This window comes from Anopheles darlingi, chromosome 3, assembly GCF_943734745.1.
Source record: "Anopheles darlingi chromosome 3, idAnoDarlMG_H_01, whole genome shotgun sequence".
In the NCBI taxonomy this organism is placed as follows: domain Eukaryota; kingdom Metazoa; phylum Arthropoda; class Insecta; order Diptera; family Culicidae; genus Anopheles; species Anopheles darlingi.
This window is the reverse complement of record NC_064875.1, coordinates 46075798-46097944: the sequence shown is the minus strand read 5'-3', so window position 1 is coordinate 46097944 and position 22147 is coordinate 46075798. Positions and strand designations below refer to the sequence as shown.

Sequence of the window (22147 nt, the reverse complement as noted above, 5' to 3'; positions counted from 1 at the left end):
TTTCATTCCTCGTTCCTTACCATTTCCACGATGCAAACAGCGAGGAAAATTGTAGGGAAATCGTGCTATCGCTGTGCTCTCACGCTTATGGCACGGCCGCTGCACGCGGTTCCGGCAAGAGCGGGGCATTTGGACTTGTTTGTCGTACTGTTGGGACTGTGTGTGGAAATTACTATTTATAGAGTCCTCGAGCGTGGCGTACGGTGGAGTAGCGGACGGAATCCGTTCCGTATTTCCCTTGTATTCATCCAGGTAATAACCAAAATTAGTTGCTAAACCTGATATACAGTTATTTCTTATCTATAAGATCGATTCCAGTATGTTCATTATCCGGCATGCTGCATGTTTTTTTTTAAGATGTTTGATTGAATTTGAAGACGCTGATTCAAATCGATAGCTAGCCACACGACGCCTATCTCTTCGACTTCCAACAGCAAATGGCGCACTGAACCAACGTGTCCCTACTGCTGCTGCTTCCGGCGATGTTATTCGCACAACACGCTCTCTCGCGAGTAGCTGCTTTCCCCGCCACAGAGAACCAACACGGATTCCTGCTCTCGGGAAAGGATGCGTCTGATTTTAGCAACCAACCAGTGGAGACGAATGTGTTCTGTCTGCGTTCTGTTCGCTCCCGCTCACGAACTACAACAGCTCGATCTCGAAGGATATCCGAGCGAACCGTGCACCACCGCAGCCAGCCGTATCGTGCTGGTCAGTTTCATTCGAGTGCCCGGATCGTACGGATCCTGACCACTTGCATCGCTCCGCAACTGCACGTGAGCTGTGTGGAGCTTTGTGGTGAGCCCTCGGTACGGTTAGTGTGGACGTCACATTCTGGCGCTTCTGCTACTATTACAGCAGTGTTAGTTAGTTACTCCGTTATAATCGAATCACTGCATAGTGCCAAGGGTTGCTGCAGGTGGTGTTTAGTGAAAACCCTCCCCTAGGGTACGGTAGTGCAATCCGTGCGCGAATTTCCAAGAAACGGTTCGGGATTTGGCAAGCTACAGATGAGACAACGGCTCGGGATATTTCGCGTGGTCCTTTTGCCTCAGAATGTGTATTTCTCCCGCTTCGCTCCGGAATAGGAAGCGCGCGCGCGCCCCATGGCCATAGGGGTTGTGCTCACTCTCGCTCTCTCTCTCTCTCACGCTCTCACTCTGCGGCTTCGTTCGTCTAGCTTTCGGTCGTGGGAACGCGCTGACGCCGCCACCCTCACCACTAGCGTCTCCATCCTCCACGGTTCCATGCTGCAAGTCTGCAAACCAACCAGTAGCCGTGTCTACCGTGTCACGGTCACCGTCATTATCATCAACCGTCATCAGACGGCATTTCCGAGTGCGCCAGCATCGGGTATCGTGTTCAATTTATTGACAACCAAAAGTGAAGTAGGAAATCGCGCGTTCTAATTTAGATCTCCAGTGCACAAGTGCACTGGGGTTGATACGATTTGCTAGAAGGGCTTTTAATAGCCCGTTCCGCGGCTGACCTGACCGGAATAGCAAGCACACCCCCCCACCAGTACCACCATTGCCGTTGGCATATTCTAAGAAATGGATCTATTTTCGTTGAAAACCACACAGCGTCCCCGCTTGGTCATATCTTGGCACGTGTCGCGTGTATCACGCTATGTACTTAGCCGGAACAAGACTACTACGAGCTAGTACTACGAGCAACCAGTGTTGCCGCTCGCTGTACGTGACGGTAACTGGACATGCTAGCTCTGCTAGACATGCTTCATTTCAAGCTTTGCGTGCGCTCATACATGCCAGACCATTCAGGCGTCGCTCTCGTGGTTCTTGGATTTTCGTCCATTCATCCGTTTCTTTCGTTGGAGCACCACAAGCCTAAATGGTCGGCTTTATTTAAGGCACTCGCTTCCCTTTATTTAGGACGGGCGTAGACGTTAGGAAAAGGCCGAAAGTGATGAATGAATTAATAGAATTATCGGGAAGAAACTAATTTAAGTGTGCTTCGGGAGCGTCAGGCGCCGAATTCGGGAGCCACCCGGCTAAACTGGACAATCTTCTGGGTGGTCTGCTGTAATGGGACATTAATTCAATCAATTCGGTATCCCGGGGATGCTGCGCCTCCGCCATTCCGTAAGATACCGGAATCGGTTTACAGCCCTAACGATAGACACGCTTGCTGTGCCCTGCTGACATTCCAGGAAGTGCCATCCGAATGGCACTATTCCTTCGTGCTTCGTGTGTCAGATATCACCTCCTGTGGCGTAGCGGATCACTCCGGATGTTGGCAGAAGGAAGGCCCGTATCACGTCCCATGTCCCGTGCGCATCGAGCGCAGCAGCCTTGTGTTACGGTGGTGGTGAAGCTTGCGATGTGTTCCGCCGTGTCCTACTACACCAGCAGGAAGCATTGAAATAGCAAATAAATAAACGATCCCAGCATGGCACGGACCGAGGCACCAGGGCGAACGCTAATGGTTGAACCTCCCATAGAGCCCACCACCACCACCAGGTATATCTTCGTATCTTGCGATGCCGTTGGCTGGTTCGCACGACGTTACGATGGAACGATGGAGCATGATGTCGAATGCAATTTGCGCTGGGTACGACGCCGCCGCCGGCGGTGTTCCGGAAGCTGAAAAGCGACTCCAATTTAGCCGCCCCTTAATTGAACCTTATCGATCGGTAATGGACTGATGCACTCAGACTCGCAACGGCACCACGGATTCGGTGCCGGAGCCCAACAACAACGCCAACAAGCCAGCTGCCGACGATCGGTAATAATTTGTAGCGCATGGCATTTCGATTTTGGACAGTTTTTAAAGCAACACCGGAAGGAGAGGGGTTTTAAAAATCTAAAATCCAAAAACGGAATGGCCAGCAGTAGCAGCAGGATGCCGTCTTGTGGTACATAACGGCCAGTGACCGTGCAACAGCTTAGTATTTGAGTTTGTACTCGCTTTGGCAGTACAGAGAAAGGCGCTGGTGTGTGCGGTAGTCTATGTAAACATCGGGGACGTAGACGTCCGTACCCCGTACCCATCACCGCGGGGGGGCCACCAAGGTCGCCTGGTAGCAAGCAAGCATTTATTTATTTTGACGTTTCACACTCCGACACTCCGGGATTGCAACCGTCCCAGTAACCCGGCATTGGCATACGCTTGGAGACGACATGTGTGTTTGTTTGTGTGTGTTTGTGCCTTTGCTAGCATCTACCTAGAAGCTAGACTAGAAAGAAGAATGTGGATGCAAGTGGAGCGGAGAGAGAGAGAGAGAGAGAGAGAGAGAGAGAGAGAGAAAGAGAGAGAGAGAGAAAGGAAGAGAGATGATGGTCCCCTGGGGCACCTCATCATCATCATCAGCAGGTTGCCATCATCAGCTGCTACCGCACCCGGGGGTTTCCATTTTGCTTCCTGCGTTTTTGCAGCACGACCGATGTCGATGCAACCTGGAGAAGCATTCTGTCCCATCACACGACACACACACGCACACACGACTCACATGGTAGAGCAATTATTTTAATGCACTACCGGTTGGGCCCGGTCCATTCGCCGCGCCGTACATACGCCGTTTAGATCGGGTGCACCGATCCGACACCGGCCTTCTGTCGATGCACCCAAAGTTTGCAAGGTTTTTCGCCGAATGGCCGGAAGTGGAATAAAATTTTAATTAAAAACACAAAATGGCCACCAATTTCGTCAGAAGCCATTAATTGATGGCGAAAGGCGTGATGCGGTAGCTGCCTTCTCATCATCGTGGCCTGGCCTGGTTCGGTGTTAACGCTGGGACGGGATGGGACGTGGCCCTTCCCCGCTCATTACCATTTCTGCTGGCCATCAAACATTAATTAGAGTGACGTTTGCACATTTGGCGTGCCCCCGTGCCGGCCAGATGCCGTGCCGTGCCGCTATTCTATAGGGAACAGAGTAGAAACATACACACACAAACACACACGTCGTTCTCTGTGGAGATTTCTCTTCAAAGTGGCCCCAAAGGAGAGCGGTCCCGTTGTACGTCGAACGGAAGCATTTGGTTGGATTTTTTTTTCCCAAATTAAATCATTTCATACATGGAGGCGCCCCGTGATGGAGACGCCCAGTGATGGAGGCCCAAGTTTCGTTCCCTTGGCACGGCTTATCGCGTGCGTCCACGAACCCGCAGTTTGCGTCGCGAACTTTGTGATCCAAACGACCGTTTTATGTGCCCGTTGACCCAGTTAAGCGTGCCCACTATCTGTGTGCCCATCCTTGTGGCCATACTAAGTCCCATCTGGAGCGCGTAGAGATATCATTTAGGGTGCGTCTTCCTACTTCCACTTCTTCTTCCTCTCTCCCGTTTTTATGAATCCATTTCATCCTCTATTGCGAGATGAAAAGGCAAAATGATAACGATTCTGGGATCGCCATTGATGTGATCGCACCGTCGCTGCCGTTAGGTTAGGTTATGCTCTCGGACAATGCAGCGCATTTCCACTGGACCCTTCCAGGAAGTGAAGCCCACTGACCGGGATATGAAGCGTTGCACGAACGGCACACGCACGCTGATGGACGCAAGAAGAACAGACCAACAACAACCGAATGCTTCGCGAGGAGCAGCAGCAGACAGTAACTAACATGTAAACGTTAATTTGTTTATCGCCGTTTCTCAACTGTTTTCTTCACCCTAGCTTTGTACGCTGGCTCCTCTTGCCATCCCCCCCCCCCCCTAATCATAGTCCTACGCCTTTGCCTGTAATAGCTTGGACGCTGGCAAGTAAAAGGCCAAAGGGTCGGAGGTCGCGAGTTGAAGAAAGAACTTTATGAAGTGGGCAAAATGTTTCATATTCTTCGCCGATTCGCACAGCTGGAACACTGTTTCTAGCACTCTGTAGCACAACACAGAGTTAACAAAGAGAGAGAGAGGGAGAGAGAAAAGAGAGAGAGAGAAGAAAACCGGGCTATCGTCTTGGCATCTACTACTCCCAGGTCTGGCAACTTGTCCCACGCAGTTCATTCGCGAAAACCGAACAAGTATAAATAGGTTGGGGGCAGTGGGCAGCGGATTGCGCGCGCGTGTGTGTGTCTGTTGCTGTTGTTTGTAACATTAATGCTTATTTGAAAATAGCACCCCATCCCCTACACTCCTACCGGTCCAGACTAACTCCCTGCTACACTGCTCGCTAAAACCCAATAGCGTGTGTGGAATCGCTGGATTGAACGAGCGACAGTGAAGCGTATCAAAGCGCATAGAGCGCCCGGGAACAACGGCTCGCGAACACCCGACGGGTTCCCGATCCCGATGGTCTGATTTCATCGATCGATCGTCATCGTCGTCGCAGCTCACAGGGACGGGTGCATCGTAAGGGTGCGAGGAGTATGTTTTGGTTTTGGCCACCCACTCCCCACTCCCCTGTCCCACCAGCCAACAGCGCTCTTCCTCCGCACAACGTACTCCACGACCTCCACGACATCCACGACCGGAGATGGTGAAGCATAAATAGGGGACCGTGCGTGCGTGCGTGCGTGCGTGCGTGTGTACGTGCGCCGATCGCGCAATGTGGCGTCGTGCTGGCGACGGTGTTGACGGCGATGATGCATCTGTTGCTGGTCGCACGTTAGTGGTAAAGGTGAATGTGTTGTGGTGATCAGTGTGTCCAGCACCGGAACCCAACAGAGGAAGGGTGGTGACGAGTAGTTGCGCACGCGTCGCGATCGTAGATTAGTGTCAGAATTTATGTCGGTATGTGCATGTGTGTGTAGTGATCACGTAGCAGCGTAATATGGAAAGTTGATAACCACATGCTGCTCCAGTCAGTGGTGACGACGACGACGACGACAATAGACGAGTAACGGAGACACGAAACATCAGCCAGCTGAAGGTGAAGAATCCCGCGTGTGTGTGCGTGTGTGTGTAGCAGTGCGTCGTGCAAGATGGCCGTCAACGTGCTGGATGAGGATCACTTCGCGATCAGCGCGATCGTGACGGTTGTGATGCAGATCATCTTCTTCCTGATCGCCGCCATCTTTCAGCTGGACAAGCTGACCGATTTTGCCGGCGGTGTCAACTTTATCATCATTGCCTTACTGACCTTCTTTCTTGGCCAGATCGACCGTGCGCTCAAGGTACGTACCACCGGCACACCCTTCATGGGCTTTCTTTGTCGCGCCCCCTCAAAAAAAAAAACGCAATCACAGGCACAATGGAAAATCGGAAATCGGAAATCGGAAAACGAAATGGAAATCCAGCCGTCCAGCTACAGGGTCTAGTTTCGAATGGTCCGAACGGGTACGGGTGTTTGAAGGCGAAAGGCACCCATACTCACACTCAGGAAGTCAACACGATTTCCACCGCGAACGACCACGAACGTCATTCCATGCGCCTGCACTGCAATCACCATTGCCCAAGTGCAGTGGCAGTACCACGAGCAGCGGGACATAAAAATCGATCGCCACTTTGCCAAATCGAAAACGATATTGGCCATCGTACTGGTGCACGATTTTACACATTGGAGCGGAGCAGTCGGAAGCCCGGGAGGTTTCCCGGTTCTCCTACTACTGCTGCCAGCTGTTGATGAAGTTTCACCCGGAATGTCTTTCACACTCTTGCACCTGTGGGCAACGCAACGCAACGCAACGAAAAAAAAAACACAAATGGTGCGAGGAAAATACGTGGAAACCCTGCACCATAATGGTGCAGTTTATGATTGGTTTAGCAGCTTTGTGCAACAGGCAATACGCACACACACACATGTTTCTCGGTGCTTGTTGCGGGGATTTTCATTCGCTTTCGAACGACATTTCGGAAACGGGGTTTCCATGCCCTTCCTTCCCCACTGATCCGCGTCGCGTATTGGCGCGTATGAATTTCCAATATGCAAAATCTCCCAGCAAATCGAGGAAAACGGGTTTTGACTTTTTCATTTCGGTTTTATTTCCGCAAAACTTTCGGAAAAACGGAAAAAGAGCGAGCGAAAGAAGCGTCGCCCGTCGAGGTGTCATTTCATTTGATGGTCGCGGGGAATAAATTATCGTTTACCAACACCCTCCTGCCCGCCGGCGTGGCACTGGCAGAAGGTGCACAACAGAACGGCTTCTTAAGTTCTTAGTGCTATTGTTACGCTTGCTCTCTTTCGCCTGCCCGGTGTTCCATCCTGTCGACCACAAGCGCGACCAGTTAGCCAGAGACCTTCTCAAATAGCGTTCGCCCCGAGGAAAGCTCGCCCGTGAGACCCGTGAAACAAAGGCGGGAAAACCACTTTTACTGCCATTTATTATTGCAGAGGTAGCAAATTAAAAAACAAAAAAAAAACCTGGGCGGGGACCAACCAAACGGGATAACAAACGACACCAAAAGAGAGTACACGAGAGAGTCCTGAGGGTGCCAGGCGTCAAAAAAGAAACTCCAGAAACAGGTTCCCGGGTCCCTGCCACTCCCTTTCCCTCCCCGAGCGCCCACGAACGAGGTAATGAATTTTTGCCTTCCAGAAGTGCCTCCCCCCCACCTCTCCATGGAAAACAGGGAAAATTCATAAATAAACGCGCCCGGAAAGGGCGACTGTTGCGGAATGGAGAGAGAAGAAGAATGCAAAAAGCTGACTTGCCCGCTTTTCAAGTCGCCCCGTCCGCCCCGTCGCGGTAGGTGTTTGTTTGTATTTGTGGCAAACTTTGTGTGAAAATTCCACCCCGGGGGACGAGGAACGGGCGCAACTTGAGCGCCAAAGTGCCAGAACGCAAGGGATGAATTGGGGATCCTAGTGAGTGAGAGGAGATAGGAGAAAAATTTGGAGAAACAAAAGCCCAGTTCAACCACCGAATTCTGCTGCCACGAGGGAGAAGGGAAGAAAATGTTTTCTTTGGCCTGAGGGGATAGAGAGTTCTTTGGAGAGTTCCATTTACACCTCGCTGGCCGCTGGCTGAAACCATTTTTCTGTTGGATTTCTGTTGAGCGAAAGCAACGCGAAGGAAGCTGTTCGGTTTTAGGCTAAACGATGGGCGTCTGCCGGAAATGGGTTAGCCCAAAAACCCGCGAGCTGTCTTTTATAGTAACACACGCACACACACATACAAGCACGTACGACAGCCTCTTTTACGCATCTCGGGGAGGCTTTCCCCGGACTTCGCCGGCATTTTCGCTCGTTTCGCTGGCATCCGGCGTATTAGCACGTACACCCGGGCGCATGTTTTGACGCGAGCCGGGCGTAGTAGTGAGCTTCGCGCGCAAGGCCAACTCCGTTCATGCGTGATCGAAGCTGTTCACCGAAAAAAAAAAAAACCGTGTCACCGATTCTAAGGAGGCTGGGCATACAGGCCTGGGAACCGCCATTTTTTTCGTCGCGGACAAATCTTGTTTGAATGGCATCCGGTGGGTGCTTCCCCCCTTCTCAACCCCAATGCGCGCGGCTTGCCGCTTGATTGTCTTGGTTTGCGCGCGCGTCCGGAACGCAAAGCAAATAAAAGTGTCTGAATAATTCATGAGACAGCCAAAACGTCCGTCGGTAGTGGTGCTGGCGGTGATGGTGGTGGTGGTGGTGGTGGCAGCGAAACGCGAAAACTAATACCGCCACCATGCGGCCCCTTTTCCTTTCCGCCCACAAGTTCGCCAGCCTCCGGAAGACACACTTCCGGAAGCAGAAGTTTAGTTTTCGTTTCGCTTCGCTAAACTCGCCACCGAACCGAATTGAGGCCGTTTTTTTTGGGGGAGGGGTGGGGGGCAAATTAGGTGCCGCTTGGTCCGTTTGGTCCGCTTACGACGGCTGTGTGGATCCAGTGAAGACGGTGGCGGAAGGCAGGATTGTTTTAGGCTGAAAGGCGCCATTGGTCTTGCTGACGCCGTTCCGCCATTCGCTCAAACGAAACAGTCGTGAGGTGAGCCGGGGTGGAGGAAAGGGGGGAAAACGATTCAATTTGAAGGTCATACCGAGTGGCGCTCACTGAATAATTGATCCGATCCACCCCCGCCCGCCCATTTCGGGAAGGTGCTCGCGAGGAACAGACAGACAGACAGAAAGAACGAAAGAGCTTCAAAATGTAATGCATTAGCAATTACTTCTCGCTCTCTCTGTCTTTCTCTCTCTCTCTCTCCAAAGTCAGATGTAGGGACACCGGATGGGAAACCCCGGGGTAGGAAATTTGATTTCAAAATGCCGACCAGCACTGGAATCGTTGGAAAGCACATGAAACATTCAAGAGGTTCAAGTTCTACAAATCCAAGATCCTGCACAAGACTGGTGCATCAACTGATAGCAGCATGCCCTAAAACTTTCATGCGGTACTACAAAAAACAAGAACACAGAACACTAATTACCTTCCACACACACACACCAACACACACACACACGAACTAATATTGCAACAGTCGTTGTTTTGGCCTCATGAAGCTTCGCCGTTCGCCTTATTTTCCCGCCCACAAAAACCCGAGCCGCCTTCGTGTTGCAACCTCACCAGAGCGTGGTTGTGAGGGGATTGCTGCCAAAGTTGCTGGCTAGCCAACCGGCCTCAGCATTACACACACACACACACACACGGAATAGAGCGAAGAGGTTCGTTGGCTGCTCGGTTTTAAGCGGAGTGCGTCATCTGCATTGCAGTCAAATATCACTTTGTACTCCGACTCCGAGGACACCCCGCACTGGATGGAACGCATTGGAGGAAGCCCGAAATGTTTTTTTGTTCTCCCGAAATCGATTCCCACACATTCCACTCGTTACAGAGCGCCGCAGAGCCGCGTTCCCGGTGGTCGGATCGAGGTGTAATCGTTATTATCGGTTCCGCGGGCGTCGGTTTCTGCTTTAGACGAATGGAATCGTTCCTTCTTCCCACTACCAGCGTTTTTGGTCCGGAGAAGATTCCACCGTCTTCGGTGAAGAGACGTCGGTAATGTCGGTAACGGTGGTGGTATCATCCTGGCATTGCCGAAGGCATGCGTCCGATTAATTGATCCATAATGAAGTTTCCAAACTCATTTACCCTCCGAGCATTCCGATGATACCCGGCACACGTTTCGAGCGAAACCAATATAGATTCCGGTATTTCGGCTACAACTCATCAATCGTCATTCCAAGGGATCGAGCCCCTTCCAAGCCGTGGCTTTTCCCTTCACTCACAACCCGTGGGATCCCAGCCCCGGGACCGGGAGAAACACCACCCGAAAAATGGGAACAATTTTAGAGTGACACCCGCACCCGCGGCACACCCATTAACACGTTGACGATGACGGGCTCGCCTCTCCTCGCCTTTTATTTCGGAATGTGATTTCGTGAGTGCCATTAAGCAAATCCTTTCATCATCTGGTTCGTACGTACGAGGAGCTTGAGGACTTGGGCCCGGGGTGAAGGGGCGAGTTATGAATCGAATCGAAGACGAATCCCGGTCTAGCGACGGATTCCTGGCGGTCGTGGCGGAGTATACCATACTTCTTCGGAGAACACAGCGATAGGGATAGGGGAAAAATCCACTTGGCAATCGGCATTAAACTTGTTCCTAGTGCTCCTATCTAGTGCAGAAGCAGAAAATGTTCGAGAATGTCATTTCACGTTCTGCTACACCCCCCCCCCCCCCCCCGTCGCTCGTCTCCGGTAATGTTTGCCCCCGGGAAAACCGGTGCGCGGCATCCAACATCCTTTTCCAACATCAACTTCAGGAATTTCAAAGCAAACTCTGCCTCACCAAACGCGCTGCGAGAGTTGTGTTGTACTGGTTTTGTGAGCAAAAATAAATGCGAACCACCAGCAACTGCCGCAGAGCCGGCCGAGTGGCCGGAGGCATAAAGTTTCTCCTGGAAATCAAAAGAAAATTCCCCGGAAAATACACCCGTCTCATCCCGGGGGTGAAGCAAAGGGGTTTCGATAGCATCTCATATTGGTGGGGTTTCATACGATGGCGACATTGCTTCGAATCCGAGGGTTTCCATTCCGTACCTATTTCGACAATGATCCCGGTAGCAAAAGGGAAACCCCACCCGCTCCGGACCAAAGGGAGGGGGGAAATGAAATGTTGTATTTTCTAAACCATTGCCATTGCGGGAACTGCGCCAGCGGGAGTCTGCACACTTGGTTGTCCTTGGACCACCCCCAGCAGGAGGTGTCGCAAAAGTTGTCCTTTCGTAATATTGTACCCCGGCCCCCCCCCTCCCTCCCCTCCCTCGGGCCCAACCGACTCCCCTGGTACGATGACGACGATTGACGTGGCCAGTCGAGTGCAGTGCGTCCATCGAGTATGTGAGTCACGTATCGGCACCGCACACAGACACGCGAACCGAACCGAACCGGTGTAAGCTCGAGGACGAGCATGTCTCGAGCGCTCCTCACTCCTTCTCCGGCTTTCCATTCACCCCCGGGTGGCGATAGTTGTGGCTCCGATACGAACCGATCCGATCCGGTGAAGGTGCAAAAGGTGTTGTAAATATTACAACATGTACCATCCGGTTGCTGTTTGTGTTGTGCTTCCAACCACTGGTTCCACTTTCACGTTGCGTTTTTCGCGAATTTTCTCAACAACAAGAAGGCAACAAGAAGCGCTGCAGAATCATTGCAAAATAGTTGTAACCACGGGTTGTAACCGTGTACAGCGTTAGGAGGATGCTTCGAAATATCGAACACAGCAGGCGTGGTGTGCTGCAGCAAGATGGCGTTGCGATGGCGTTGCGATGGCGTTTACATTCGTTTTGTTGCTGAATGCTGGTCAATGTTGGTGGACCATACTACAAAAAATATTTAACATCCATTTAGTCCATACGGCTAACAGAGGGATATGTTAAAATAAGTATTAGGGATATATAAAAAAGCATTAGGGTAAGATGTCAAATCCAATATACATTCAAGGCTTCAAATCCTTGTCCAACCTCTACATTCCATTGAGCTTCCTTCCTTGAACCTGAAACGTGTTTAAACCGCTAAATGTCTGACCGGTAGGGATACTCAGCGCCGACCACATCTCATAACTCACTAATCCAGGGGTTATATCCCCGCCTCCCCCCCCCCCCCCCCCCCCCCCAAAAAAAAGGGAAGCAGTCCAAATACCTTGGTGAGCATGGCATCGTGACCGTCCCGTAGAAGGTCATGCAATTGTCATCGTAATTCGTTGTGTAGCTCCGGAAACCCGTAAACAAGGTTCCGGCACACACACACCCACACAACACACTTGACATCCGTTATGAGCGGGAGCTGGAACCAGGAGGCCGAGGCGTATCTGCCAGGTGGTGTCCTTCCTCGCCCTTGTTTGGTCGCTTTGTTGCTCGTTTCACTTTTATTTTGGTCCCTACGACCCTACTGGGGCTTTCCCCTGTCTATTTGACCCCATTCGGGTCAATCAACGTGGAGGATGAGGCACCAGCACGCGGCCGTAGCGCGCCGTACAAGAGCGTAAGTTGCAGTTGAACCCCGCCACCATTCGACATCCCAAGCTCCAAGCTCCACGCCACTCAAAGACGACACGAAGACGGCGTTCGGGGTAAGCTTCCGTGCGAGCAAAATGGCCAGACGACGACGACGACGACAGAGACCGGACGGAGTGGGCTGAACTGAGCATTCGCACGTACACCCAATGAGTCGCGACACACACACACGCGTGGATACACGGCACGCGAGTAGCTTCTTGAGCCGGAAATTCATGCCACTTGCTGCACTTCGCCCTCGGTCGGTGTTCTCGTTGTTAGCCATTTCGGGTGCTACTACTAGTACTGCTACTACTACTGCTGCTGCTGTTGCTGCTCTTGCTGCTCCCCGAGTCCGTGCACAACAATACCACGCGACAAGTTCGCGCGACAATGGCGCAGGCATAAGTTGATCCTCTTCATTCTCCTTTTGTTGCCACCGCACGCCAGGTACTGCTGCTGCTGCTGCTGCTGCGGGAACGGTTCAAGATGTTTTCGGGTTGAACTTGATGAACCCTGCTGAATTCGTCATGACGCAACGATGGTCTGGCACATGAGGATGTGCACACATACACACGTTCCATTCCGTTCCATTCCGTTCCTCGCTTCGCTCATCATCAATCATGATACCTTCTCGGTGATTCTCGGTGATTCTCGGTGAACCGGGGCCAAAAAAAAGGGGTGGTGGCGCACTCCGCTGGGAGTTGCTGGCAGCATATCATAACTGAAGGGCTGGCGCATCCTTGTTCTTTTACTTTTGTCGAAACGAAATAGAAGAAAAAAAAACAGGGAAAAAACAAAAGAGGATCCCTCACCCGTAAGCTCACCCCCGTGGTTTGGCTGTCTGTGCGTTCGCTCGACGATGCGGTTCTTCAGTTGAAGTGTACCGAAATGAAAGTTTCCCGTGTTCAGGATGATTATCGCGAAGAAGGGAACGGGGAAGCAGGGATGCAGGCTGGAGCACACACCTATAGCACCCAGGACGGCAAAGAACTCAAGGACGGGTCCATCGTCGGGGTCTGTACGATGAATCTGTGTATTTCCAACTTTGTGTATAGTAGTTGCCGACCATACTCCATGCACGAGTTTACGCCGTAGCCGAGCTCGAAGTCGACTCCGACATTCACGTTGCTCATTTGCGTATGAACAAACAACAAGCAACCTCGAGCGGAAGATACCTGGAGAGAGAGAGAGAGAGGGCGATTTCCAGGAAGGTTAGCTCCCAACATCCTCGCAGCCGCTGCAGAAATTGGGATTTTATTGGATTACCAAGGGTGCTCTATCATGCTCTTTCACTTACACTCGCAGACACCTTTGCAGAGTGTTTGCTTTGCCAGGACGACCCGGCCACCACCAATGGGGTGGTTGTATTCTAATTTTGCTCAGCGAAACCTCCAGCGGAACGACCGGAACAGAGAAACACAAACATCAGGTGAGAAGGTAGTACGGGGGGGCCGAAGAAGGTGGCACTGGATAAATGATACATCCACCTCGCTAAGGACAAAAGGCTTCTTGCCACTTGAGCGACTCGAGAAGTTCGTGAGAAGGTTTTTGGGAGAACATTTTTGAGTTTTCAATCCAACAACCCGCACGGCCGCATCATCGCACGGCTTTTCACGGCTGCTAGTGCGTCCTGTCCCGATGGATTGTTAAATAACATTAAAGAGAATCATTGTGGTATGCGCTGGGTGCTGGGAGTTGGACTGGTTGGATTGTTTCGCTTGATGCGTCCCACAGAATGGTGCTTCTAATCAGTGTCCGCTTTCTATCATCTGTAGCTTAATCCATTTATCCATTTAGAATCTGGACACACAAAACAGGTCATATCTCAGCCAAAAATTGAAGAAAAAGTAAAAAGAAAAGAAAGGTGTCATTTTGTAGGTTTTCTTATTGCCTTTAATAATATATATTGATGAAAATTATTAATTCATTTTTTATATGACTTTTTTAACTTTTTCTTTGACATCACCCAACATTTTTTGCACAGTACTTTAGGTCATATCATTTGCCCATCTGTTGCACATTACCCTCATTTCAGAGGGTTTTTATACATTTTTGATATGCTTTTTAAGATTCCTTGTGATAATTGTCCAATAGAAATCGATGGAACGAAAATCCAGTCATTTTGGTGGATTGTTAGTTTTCCCTGTGAAATCGATCTATTTGAATACAAAACATTAACGCCATACCTTCGGTAAGAACAGCCACTTAAATCATGTCAATCTTATACAGGATCATTGGTGGACGAATGAAGAACAAAATCCTTTTCTGTAGACACTCTTTTCTCGCACAAATTTTAAATGAACGTTGCCCGAATGGCGAAAACATTTAATTGGTCGCCACAATGTCAAATCCCACGCTAAATCATCATCTTATGGGCAAATTTATCACTGTAAAGAAACCAAACCCTTCCTAAGCCATTCCCTCTATGATTGGCAAAGTATTTTGTATTTTACGAAATGCATTTTTACGTTTGTTGCATCGTCCATCGAAATGCATGGTTTGAATTCGGTCAACTCTTGCTCATACAGCTTCCTAGCACGGATTTGGCCAATCAAGCTGCGCTCTAGGGTCCTATTTGGCTATTTTCTGGCATGATACGACCTAAAAACTTGTCTTAAACATATTTGCGGACTGTTATGATGTTTGACGTGAGTTTTTCTTGGTGGAATCACGCTGAGAGATCCCAGGATTGTTGATTCACTTTTGTCTGCAGAATCGGGCATTTGTTACACTTTTCGGCTGTTTTATTGTGCTAAAATCAAGGTCAAAGTCCCCCCGTAACGTTTGAATACGGTATTTCTAGTTAAGTTTGGAAATTTCAAGACTTTCGCGGTTTTTCTCCAGTCAAATCGAATTTTAATAATGAGTGTGCAGATTTTTTTTTCGATTTTTGCATTACACCGGCGATAACTTTTGAAGGCGTGGATCAATTTTGACAAAAATTTTTCCACCAAATAAAAATACTACAATGATTAAAACGCTGCCAACAAAATTGCAAAGCGACTACTAGAGGCGCTGCAGTTGTTTACAAACGTGTGTTCAGATTCTAAATGGATGAGGCACATCTACCTCGATGTGTTCTTCCTAGAAGCAAAACCATTCAACCCTTCGAGTGAAGCTGGCTTGTTAATTTGATTCTTACGTCGGATCACAACCGGTCGCACTTCTCTCATCAGGTACTAGGCGTCGCAGGTGTGTGTGTGTGAACAGCATTCAAAGGATCACTTGTTGGAGCATTAAATTATGTACAGCAACAGCAGTGATACTTTTCCTAGTTCTTTATTAAACGGGGGAAGTTCATTCAGCAAGACAACACCTGGAACATCTGGCTACCATCCATCCGGACGAACAGAGTTGCCGACGGCTTTAATGAACTTGTAATTCAGCAACCGTGTTTTTGTGCCATCGTGTGTCCATCAAATTCCAATGAAAGCCCTGAAATCGAGAAGACCTCCCATTTTGCGCCCGGGAAGGGCGAACAGCAGGCAGTAGAGAGGCAGGCAGGCAAACAAGCAGACAGGACGCGGCGTAGGACGGACTCCACCCGGGGAACACGGGAAATCGGCTCTGCATGCAAATGACGCTAGGCACTGGCGCTGCTTGCTATAGTGCCATGTCGTGCACGGATACGGACCGTTTCGGACGACCGTTTCCTGTTTTCGATTCGTGACAGGTTCTCGGAAACAAGCTGGCTGGCTGGCTGGCTAGAGCAACAGATGAATAACCAGGGGGCGGGGTCGCCTTCCGCCTGCTGCTGCTGTTTGCCGGACGATCGTCTGGGAGGAGGTCCCTCCCCGCCTTTCAACCCCTTTGTTTATGCACGAAAACTACGGAGCTATGGAGTTGAATGCCGTGAACGTGAACGTGGATGTGTGTTTGTGCTTTTCGCGTGTACCGTGAACTGGCATACCGTGATTTCTTATCGAAGACAATGGAATCAACTTGCAAAATGGCGAAGGTTCCATGCTTGTTCCGATAACTTGGTGACTGATGATGATGATGATGATGGTGATGGTGAAGGTAGCAACTCCGAGACGAAACCATTGCTGCTAGGCCGAGGCCACTCAAATACGGCTAAATATGGTGAGGCCAAAAGCCAGGGCGTTCTTCAATGGTGAAACGCTGGTAAGGAGCGGCACGTATCCGGTTACACCGTCCTCGAGCGTCGGTTCCGGCTTCGAGCGTCGTAAACTTTCAATTTCGCTTCGCCCAGCGTTCGTTCAGGAGTCGTAAGGTAGACGTGCTCGGTGTCTTAAACGGTGTGCCGTTTGTACCGTTTTGGTGCCGTGTATGTTTTGGTTGTGCCAGGCAGGAACATTTGGAATGGTTCATTAAGTTCGTTTCCGGCGTCCTGTACGATTGCTTATTGTCGCTGGAGAACGCGCGCACGAACCTACTGCGGGCTTCTGAGCGGTTTTCCTGATGCGGTGGAAGCCACTAGGGTTCGTGATTTGGTTAGTTGATTGTTTAAATTCTTTTTAAGAGGGGTTTTATTGGTTTTTTTCGCTCTCTAAAAGTTGTGGTTGCAATGCGCTGCGTTCCGAATGACGCTAATGAGATGATAGCAAGAAGAGTGCTCCTTCACATGTTTTTAGTGTTTCGAGTTTAACCTTTCAAAGGACGTTAATACCACCACACAGACAAAGGCAAGAGATTTTAATTCCCTTATTTTTGAGAACTCGCACGCGCTGTTGAACAGGGTAGCTCCAAGCGCTCTGAGCTCCAAGCTAAAAGGCACGCGACAGTAATTAATCATATCTCTCCAAAAACGCATGCACGCAGCACAACCCGGGGGGAATCTGCTAGATTTCATTCGTTTCAATTAGCTGATTAATGGCGCAGCCGTTTGGAGCGTGCACGCGCGAGTCTCGCGTTTCTCCCAAGGCCAACAACCGGAACCGGGTTGGCGGGCAGAAGCGTCTTCTTCTGGCACGAATTCGCGGATTAGCGGGAACGTCGTATGCGTAGTAAGCTCCCGACGGGGTTTTCCTCAGAGCGGTTCGCGGTATAGGAGATGAAAGCCATGGGAACTGTTCGCGCGAGAAGGATACCCTTTCAACCATCCTTGTGTACAAGGCAAGTACTTCATCAAGGACGCTCAAGCATCATTGGCCATATTGGCGCTTGTTCTGGTGGCAGGTGGCAGGACCGGAAGGCAGTAAAGAAAAGGTTTTCTTGTCTTCCTATACGCGCCACACATATTTAACTCAACAGACACGAGCGTAAAAAGCGTGGAAACTGCATCGAAATCAGTGGCGAAAGTGAAATGTGTGCGGCGCAAGGGAAGGAACTGCCATACTGTCTGCCCTTTGCTCAAGCAAAGTTGGTCGGAACGAGCTCCAATTTAGTAGCTTAGCTGAAATGCTTCCGAATGAAACCACGGAGAAGAGACGCAGACAAGAAGGGAGAGTAAAAGACAGAAAGTTCAAAAACTTCCCAAAAGAGGAACAGAAGAAAGAAGAAACGATAGTTGAACGTGCTACGGTTGATTGCTTGTTGAATGCGAAGTTTGAACATGGCGGCGGTGGCGGCGTCGTCGTCGGCACAAGTTTGACAACTATTGGCGAGTGTGAACCCGTGAGGCCACCGTCGAATTGGGTGACCGTAATGGCTCGAAACCCACCCACCCAGGTTGCCGGTTGTCACGTCGTGTCTCGTAGGTTGCTTTGGTACGCAATTCGAGTGCTTCGTGAAAATTGAATCCTGATTCTTCGGAGCGGCGCGCGACGGGGCATAAAGTTTTCAAAACTTCAAGCACTGGAAATGAGCCGTTCCCGATAATAGTCACGCACGCGGGCTCGAGTTATCCGAAAGGATTGCCAGGCCAGGGGATGTCTGGAGTAGCGCATGGAGCTTGGAAAGATCCATTTAATCATCATTTATTTTGAGCGATGTAAAGCTTCATGCATATTTCATTCGCTCGAGTATTCCCTCGAGGAACTTCGTCTTGAAGATGTCGCACAAAACCGTCCGCGCCGTCGTCGACGTCCAGCAGAACGCGAACGGGTGTAAATCCCCTTTAACCACGACAAATGTAGTTCCAGAAATCCAAAGCTCACTATCATCTCTCTCTCTGCCTCTGTTCCTAAGTGGAATATATCGTTGTTTCGTAACTTGAGTCACTTGAAGCCGTTGGTCGTCGTCGTTGGCGTTGGCCAGCTTCCACACTATGGCGTCAAGACGACATCGACAGTGTTAAACTAACGGTCTTATCCTTGATTATCATAATGGCTTGTCCTGGATGGCCCGGGTGCCAGACCAATAACCAACAGCGAGCTCTCATACAGCTCCCAATATCTGGAGACGCTGTGTCTGTCGTCCTGAATCCATCTGCTTCCGGTTACGCGGCTCCCACGGGAATTCTGCCACCGCTTGGCCCTTGCCCTCCGATAAAGAAGTTCGATCGATTGGCTCGATTTTCGGCAACGTAGTCTCACTAGTCACTAGCGAGTCGCAACCGCTTTATTCCGATTTTATTTCTCATTTTTTATGACGCTCCTCCCGAGGGAACCTCCCGCTGTGGCTGTGGGAAAGCAGTTCCGGGGCTCCTTTATGTGCGCCGGTCGTGCCCTTTTCCCGTTCGTGTTCCGCTGGCGTAAGGGATATACCGAAGGCTGCCGAGTGAAGGAAAGGTTGCGAAATGGTTTTACATTAACCGAGGGGGATTTGCGATTCGTCGTCATCGTCAACGTTGCCTGCGTCGGTTTCCATGGTAGCGATCCATAGAACGAGCGATAAATAAGCGTCAAAAGGAACGGAACGGAAGCAGCAGCTCGCATAGTGGGCCGCCCTTCATCGCAGTACCACTCCATTAGTGCGTCGAGATGGCCGAAATGGTACGAACGAATGCGAACGCGAACCACCACGCCACCACGTCCGTTTAATCTTCTTCGCCAACCTTCCGGCTCCAACTACCACCCATCCGGTGTCTGCTATCTGGTCACTTCATTTCCCTCTTCTTTTTTTCTCTCTCGCTCTTCTTTTGCAGCCCTACGACAGCCGCCAGTTGATGGTGACCGTGTTCGTGTGCCTGTGGGGTGCCCGGCTATCGGGCTATCTGCTCTATCGGATCGTGAAAATCGGGCGCGACAAGCAGTTCGAGGACAATCGGCGTAATGTGATCCGGTTCGCCGTCTTCTGGACCTTCCAGGTGAGCTTTTCCTTTGTCCCTTCTCCGTACGTATGTGGTCACGTGTCATGGGTGTATGTGTGTCTGTGTGTGGGTTCAATGAAGCGTTTTATGTGACATTCATTTCGTTTCGGAATAACCAATGGCCCCGGTTAGCTTCTCTGGTCTCTGGTCGGTCGGTCGGTCCGGTCGTCAGCTCCAATTTGTAAACAGGATCCTATTTCTATAATTGAGCGATAAATTGCTAGCTCTGCTCCATCGTGTCAACCGGACAACTGTAATTACTGGAAACGCTGTGCCCCTTGTGGGCAAATGGGAAGCTTACGAGCTGCATCAAAAAGCTCATCCACACACCATTATTTGTAAGTGGTAAGGTAACAGACAAAAGGCGACAGGCGACTTCCAACCGAGTGGAATTAATTCGGGCAAACAATTTTCAAACCAAACGGACCAATCGGTGTGACTTGTTTGTTTTGCACACAATCGAAGACTAACGGCTACTGTGAATGTCCTTTTTGTTCCAGGGCAGGGCAGGGAAAATATAGCAACACAGAATTAGCTCGCTTAAGGTGATCTTACCTGTGAGTGACACCGTCATTCATTCCCCCAAATATTTACATTGTACGCTCCCCAATACCCTAATCTATATGCAGTTCAATAACAGTCATAGCAGCAGCCACCATCCACGGTCACGATATGCAAACAAGCTTCGATCGAATGCAACCTGGAATGTGACGGGTACGTTAGAATTGTTTATAATCTAAATATGCAAATTCAGCCGGTGCCCCATTCGTTCGTTTCAATTTAATCTGTTGTCATACGGGGCCTCGCAGAACCAGTGTCAACAGCGCCTGTTTTCCTCCGTGTCGGATGCTTCCCCAAAAAACCATTATTGTGATCCTGTGCAAGAGTGTTTCCATACCGCTATTTACTACGCTTGAATCGGTCATAGTTTACCTTTCGTTCGCAGTCACTCGCAGACGTTTCAGGATCTTTTTGACCTGTGCGTGATGACGTCATCGTGGTGAATGAAGCGATGGAAACCAATTTCCAGGGCCACACGGCAACAGCAAACACTTGCAGGCGTTGCAAATGCAGGCAGACCTCCAGGCAGCTGGCAACAAATCAAAAATTTGGAGCTCACAAATCTACCGAACGGATAACAGAGGCGGATGCCCGCTGGCACATCCTGGCGTGAGGTACATCCTGGTCGTCCGCGTTCAGCTTCTGCTGACTGCCCGGTGGTGCATCATTGCATCCAACTACCGTTTTTTGTAGACTAGCTGTTCCAGCAGCAGCAGCAGCAGCAGCTATCTCTCGGTGATCGCCGCGAACGGTTCTCTATACGGTCCCGGGGTCATAAATTATTTCGCTTGCCCGTTTATTTCGATTCCTTAATTTTACTGATTTGTAGCATCCGGCAGCCGTACACGTGTGTTGTGTCGTACCGTAGGGGCGCCGTGCTGGACCAGACCTCGAACTGTGCCGCGCCCCCCCCGGGGAGGCGTGTCGAGAGGTGCGAGTGTCGAGGTCCATTCAGGCTTCATGCAAATGAACCACCAGCACCACTAGCACCGTGATGTCGTGATGCCTTGTTTTAGTAGTCCTAGCTGGTCCCCGATATGGCCATTTCGTTTGGCCGTCCTGCAAGCAGATAACATGAAACATAACGCTCGCTCACGCTCGTACGGTGCAGATCGGTCACGCAACACGCCGGTCAGCCGCGGTGATCGGTCATGGTGAGCAGGAGGTGGAGGAGAGAGCATAAATAATTTTCCTCCAAACCGGCAACCGGTAATTACTGCATGGAAAATCCGAACTCACCGTGCGTATCTCTCTACACATAGTCTCTCCACGCATATGAAGGAGCACGGGTGGTGAAAGAGAGAGAGAGAGAGAGAGAGAGAGAGAGAGAGAGAGAGAGAGAGAGAGAGAGAGAGAGAGAGAGAGAGAGAGAGAGAGAGAGAGTGTGTGCGGTTGCAAATGAATGACCTGGGAGGGTTATGAAAGGGGACCTCTTGGTCTCGGTCTCGTACTATAGCCATTTCGCGCGCTCGGAACCACCGGATGCAACCGGAACCGGGCCCGGCCGAGGCCGAAACGAGAACTCTTTGGCACTGTACTGAATGTTGGATTTTAATGGATGCTTCTCGCGTCCTGTTGCACCCGACGTTGCACGTTCTGCGGTGAGAATGTAGAGGCCGCTCATCGCTACCGATGGCCGTGGTACCGATGGTGCCATTTTCTTGCGTCCATTAGTGGTGGTGCATTTATTTTTCATGGAAATAAATGTCGGAAAAGTGTACAGTTAATGGTGGTTTCGCAGTGGCTGGCTTGGGCCATTTTCCACCACCACCAAGCTACAGGCTGCAGGCTCTGGTCATATACGTTGGACATTCCCGGGTAGACGATAAGGATAAGCTGCATTGATACTGTGCTGTGTTGCTGCGTGCTGCTGCACCCCTTTGGTGCTGCTAATGGTGAGTACGTGAATGGCGTACGGTTGGCGGGGACGGGGTGGTATGGTTTTGTATAATTAGATTATTCCAAGGAATGATAGCCCGGCCCCTGCTGGCGCTGGAGTGGAGTCCCTACTGTACGTTGCACAATGTAGTTAACATTTGCCCTTTTTCCTTTGGAAAATTTCAATTAGTAGCCCAGATTAACGGGCCGTTATGTGGGTAGTTAAGGTCTATGGG

General features: G+C 50.4%; 1 protein-coding gene across 2 annotated transcripts in view; it reads left to right on the top strand.

The window, feature by feature from the left end:
- The first annotated feature begins 740 nt into the window (after positions 1-740).
- Positions 741-22147, top strand: part of LOC125954638 (uncharacterized) — a 34571-nt gene continuing 13164 nt past the window's right edge. Inside the window, exons 1-3 of one of the 2 annotated variants that reach the window (XM_049685104.1) lie at positions 741-809; positions 5141-6069; positions 19308-19469. In XM_049685104.1, coding sequence (XP_049541061.1) covers positions 5878-6069; positions 19308-19469 — 354 coding nt within the window. In that variant the 5' untranslated portion in view covers positions 741-809; positions 5141-5877. Of the gene's footprint in view, positions 863-5140; positions 6070-19307; positions 19470-22147 lie in introns of both variants that reach the window. The other variant, XM_049685103.1, reaches the window with a different exon arrangement.